The 4,783-nt window shown below is 41.5% G+C and overlaps 1 protein-coding gene across 1 annotated transcript; it reads right to left on the bottom strand.

The window, feature by feature from the left end:
- Positions 1–272: 272 nt before the first annotated feature.
- On the bottom strand, positions 273–3,614 carry tbxta (T-box transcription factor Ta). Its single transcript, XM_003443752.5, has 8 exons — positions 3,299–3,614; positions 2,759–3,023; positions 2,322–2,456; positions 2,151–2,212; positions 2,004–2,065; positions 1,715–1,888; positions 1,498–1,621; positions 273–1,404 (listed from the first exon to the last, which is right to left on the bottom strand). Exons 1-8 carry the CDS (start codon positions 3,607–3,609, stop codon positions 1,146–1,148), a joined length of 1,392 nt encoding a protein of 463 aa, XP_003443800.4. The 5' UTR covers positions 3,610–3,614; the 3' UTR covers positions 273–1,145.
- Between the last annotated feature and the right edge of the window lie 1,169 nt (positions 3,615–4,783).

Here is a 4,783-nt window from a genome sequence, read left to right as displayed (position 1 = left end):
CAAAAATTAGGTAAAAAAATAAATAAATAAAAAAATCATGTAATTCTTTGTTTTTACATTCATTAGGTCCCAATCAGCCCAAATAGCCAAGAGAAATTAAAAATGCAGCCACTGAAAGAGTTCGGGTCGGAGGTTAATTTGTTCATAGTTTTCTCTCTGTGCTGAAATGAATATATGTTATATTGTTGTACATTAACATGAGGTGCCAAGAATAAAAAAAGAAGAAATATTTGAGAAAACAAACATTTATAATTTATTATTAAATGACATAAATAAAACTCAAGAGAGTTCACCAGATACAAATAAGAAAGGCTTATATATACAGGCACTTGTGTAGGGGGCATCTTTTTATTCCCTTACAAGATGTAGAAGGCACTTATGTCGCTCAGTCTGAACACAGAACATTTATATTGGACTCACAAAAGGCACATTTATATGAAAAAACACAGGACATTAATTTATTCTATATACACACATATACACATTAATATTAGCAGAACCTTTCCTCTTATACAGTTAAGAATACAAATGAAACGATTGAAGAAGTCACTGGGATGAGTGACGAAACCTTTGCAACGCTCCATCCAGATGAAGGGATACAAGTTTGGGGGATTTCCTTACCTGGATGATTAGCGTGCATCAAGATACTGTTCAGTTCACTTTAGCTGTGTGATGTCAGCTGGGTGGTGACACCACACAACCATGTAACAAATATGCAATAAGCATAGAGGATTTACTAAGAGCAATAATTTCTGACTGTGCAGCTATTCTAAAGCTTATCTCTTTAGAGGGAAACTGACTGATTGTCTTCAATTTCAAAGTTCTCTCAGCTTTATTCAAGTCATCTTGTTCAAATATCTCTCGGGGTGGGCAATTATTATTTCCCAATGAGCTGCACGAGAAAGTGGGACTGTTATGGAGAGCCGCACTCTATAGGCAAATTGGTGTGGCTCTCCACAACAGTCCCAGTTTCTCATGTGGCTCCTTGGGAAAATTATTTGCCCTCCTCTGCTCTAAGCTGTTTCACAAAATCCTTTTAGACGTGGTGAAATTTCCACATATTCTCCAGGAGCTGCGTTCATGTCTGTGGTCCTGCTCCAAATGCCTCCGACCCCTGTAGATGTTGGCCAGGTAGCTTCAGCTGCTCAGTAGGTCTGAGCTACAGGCGTCCAGCTAGCAGTCAGCCTGGCAATGGAACTCTCAAACTGGGCTTCCCCGACCCCAACCTCACCCAGGCTGGGGTCATACATTGGGGAAGGTGAGGAGACAGGCAGTGAGGAGGTCAGGCCTGTGTATGAAGAGCCCCTGAGGAACTGGGAGGTCAGGCCTCCAGGTATGGAGCCCGAAGCCGAGCCTGAAGGGGTGAGCGTGGTGCCAGCTACTGACCAGAGGCTAGGGTACTGACTGTGGACCAGAGAAAGAAGAGGGTTGGAGTGACTTATTGCTTCAGTGCTAATTTCCCAGCCTAAAGTGCAGAATAAAACCAAATAAGCTCACCTAGAATTGGATGTGGAGTTGGTGGTGTGGGACAGAGTGCCCATGCCTGTGGAGTTGGGGATCTGAAGAGCAGACCAGCTGTCATGAGTTGGCAGAGCCCCTGAAGTGTTGTCCATGTAGTTATCTGGAATTAATATAAAGCACCACAAATCAAATTTGATTCCAGTTCTTTCATTTATTTATTTCATCAATATACTACGTTGACTAGGAGTCTTACTTGTGCTGGTGGTGCGGTGGGGGTAGTGGCTGGGGTACGGGGCCGCTCTGTGGCTCCTCAGGCTGGAGTAGCGCTCGCAGTAGGTTCCAGAAGAGTGGCCTGTTGTGGTGCTGAACTGAGGGGGGCTGCTGCTGGGGCAGATGGGACTCTGGCCTGGGATGAACCAACCTCCAACTGTGGAGAAAAAAAACGCGTACAACTGAGTCACGCATGGAAGCTGTCAGAATTAAAATATATACATATAACAACCAGCGTCAGCCTTGATGCAAAGATGCCATCCAGTACTCACTTTGAGAATATCCAGACTGTTGACTGTCTGTGCTGTGATCGGACACTTCTTTATGGTCACTCCTGCAATTAAAAGACATGATTAGATGCTACATAAGAGCATGCTAACTTGACTCATTGAGGAGTAAGTTGAGTTCTCGGCCTTCACCTCTCCTTGGCATCCAGGAAGGCTTTAGCAAAGGGATTGTGCTTTATCTTCAGAGCTGTGATCTGAAAGAAGCAAATGGCTGTTAGCATTTCAGTCAATATGTAAAACACGTAAGCACTGATAACAGTTTCAGATGGAGATTTATCCTCAGGCTACTCTAACACCACTGACCTCCTCATTCTGATAAGCAGTGACTGCAATGAACTGTGTTTCGGGGAAGGACTGGCTGCTGATCATCTTCTGGATGCCTCCCACCTTCACGATGTGTATCCTCGGCTCATATTTGTGCAGAGAATTCAGCATGATCTGTAAAGGAACTGATGTCACTATTCATCTTTTTTTCCACTCAAGAGAAGACAACAAATGATATCAAGTGAAAGTAATAACATTCACTGAATTACGTATATTAAAACAAATCATGTAATAACTCCAAAGTAATCCAACAGTCTGAGAAAAGCACTACACTACATTTTGGTGTGTCTAAATGAGAACGGTCATTAAATATTTAAACATATCCTACGATTGTTTCTTAAAAGAAAAGTTTGGGGGGGGGGGGTTAAGTTACTGTTATTGTAACTAATAATTAAAACTGTGCGTTTCTCTCTCACCTGACCGCCGCCGTTTAGTTTATTGGAGAGCTTGACTTTGCTGAAGGACACCGGCGCTTTCATCCAGTGCGCTCCGAAATTTGGGGAATCCGGATGGATGTAGACGCAGCTCGGGCTCTGGGGTTCCGGTTTGCCTCCGGGAACCCACTCCCCGTTCACGTACTTCCAGCGGTTATTGTCCGCGGCGACGAAATCCAGCAGTACCGAGTACATGGCGTTTGGGTCCAGACCTGTTACGCTGGCCCTCAGAACCGGAAACATTCTCCTGAGAAAAGAAAAATAAGAATTTAAGGGGTCTGTGAATTTACACTTTACAGAGACAGTTTAACAGAGTTTAATTACCATCTTTTAAACCCGCAAAGGCCTCAGAAACAACACAAACAGCGCTCCTTTGCTCACGTGTGTCCGATTTAAAAACGTGTTTTTATACATTTTCAATTTAATTTCAAATTTGCAAACACATTTAAAACGCCGCGCGTAAAATGTGCCCGGCCCCGTTCCCACAGAACACCACCACGTCTCCCCACACGCTGGGCCTACCTTCCTGTCTTGGTGACAATCATCTCGTTGGTCAATTCTTTAAACTTGTTCCATAAGTCTGCGTCCTCCAGCGTCAGTTTAATATCCCTCTCGGACGCGTCTCCCTTCTCACTGCCCTTCTGGAACTCGCTCTCCACGGCGCTGAGGAGATGCTCCAGACGCTGGTCAGGGTTGGAAGAAGTCATATTTCCAAGGTGTGTCAACAGACCTAAATCCGAAGGGAAGGGGCTCAAAGACTGCGAGACAAGCCCGAGTAGATAATGGTTTCTATACCTCCAGGCCTCCTCATTTAAGGCCCTCAGGGACCTCATGGGGATGTGGGGCGTGGTTTATTGGCAGACTTCTCCGTCTCTAAACGCCGCCCCACTTCACACCGAACGTCTTTCCTTTATAATTTATCAGTTTCTTTTCTTTCTTGTGAAAGAGAAACACGTGAAACACATATTTCTTTCAACCAAAGTCCACGTAAAAAATCTATTTATTAAATTTATGGGATCATCAAATTCAACGAAACAACTCCGATGATAGAAAAGAAAAACTTCATGGGTAAAGAAAAATATCTTGCAGCTTGTTGCAACTGAAGTCTTACACATTCAAAGCTGTGCATGCAAAACAAAAGAAGGGAAGCGAGGAGAGGGAGCCGTGCCTTTGAACTCAGTTGTATATTTGCAAATAGTGCTAATCTTTTGTTGTCTCAAATCCACATGGGTAGAAGACCGGTGTTTACTGAGTGAGGACCATTAGGGGAGACTCTGCGCTGCCGTCGTGCCAAAGTGTGGATGGCCCAACAAGTGATGGCTGAATTTGCATAATGGGCCCTGGAAACTCTTTCCATGGCAGTGATATTAAATATTTCAGAAGCCCTGGATCTTAAATACTTATTTAATAAATACTGTGTAATGTATTTTAAACCAAAAGATTTACACCCAACGCAAAATTTGAGCACAAAAATGGGAAAAAAATATAATTAAGTTAGTGCAGTTTTAGAATTGCTCCTTTACTTTTCTTTTTCTGTTCTGACATACAACAAACAAACAAAAACAGGAAAAAAATTATATGAGACCCACTATTTTATTTCTAATTGTATTTCTGCTAATTAGAAAGGTTTTTTTTTTTTTTTAAACTCTGTTGCTATGATGCCATGGGTGCCATAAAGTTGTTAAATGACAAGACATCGTTCTGATTTTTTACACTTAACACAGTTAAATAAGAAAAAAAAAAATTAACAATCGTTTTAATGAGAATCTAAATAATGTTTAAGTTATACGACATAGAAAGATGCACCACGCAGTTATATAAAATAAAAAAATCAAATAAAAAATATAAAATTAAAAAATTAAAAAAACATAAAAAATATTAAAAAATGAATCTACACAGTAAAATGTGTACATTAAACAGTCCTGAAATATTGCTTCAGATTAGACACAACATGCACATTGTTAACCATTTAATGCCTGAACCATGAAATAATAAACATAACAGCTA

The sequence above is a fragment of the Oreochromis niloticus genome, linkage group LG22 (assembly GCF_001858045.2).
Source record: "Oreochromis niloticus isolate F11D_XX linkage group LG22, O_niloticus_UMD_NMBU, whole genome shotgun sequence".
In the NCBI taxonomy this organism is placed as follows: domain Eukaryota; kingdom Metazoa; phylum Chordata; class Actinopteri; order Cichliformes; family Cichlidae; genus Oreochromis; species Oreochromis niloticus.
The sequence above is the reverse complement of the archived record's forward strand: the minus strand, read 5'-3'. Positions and strand labels throughout refer to the sequence as shown.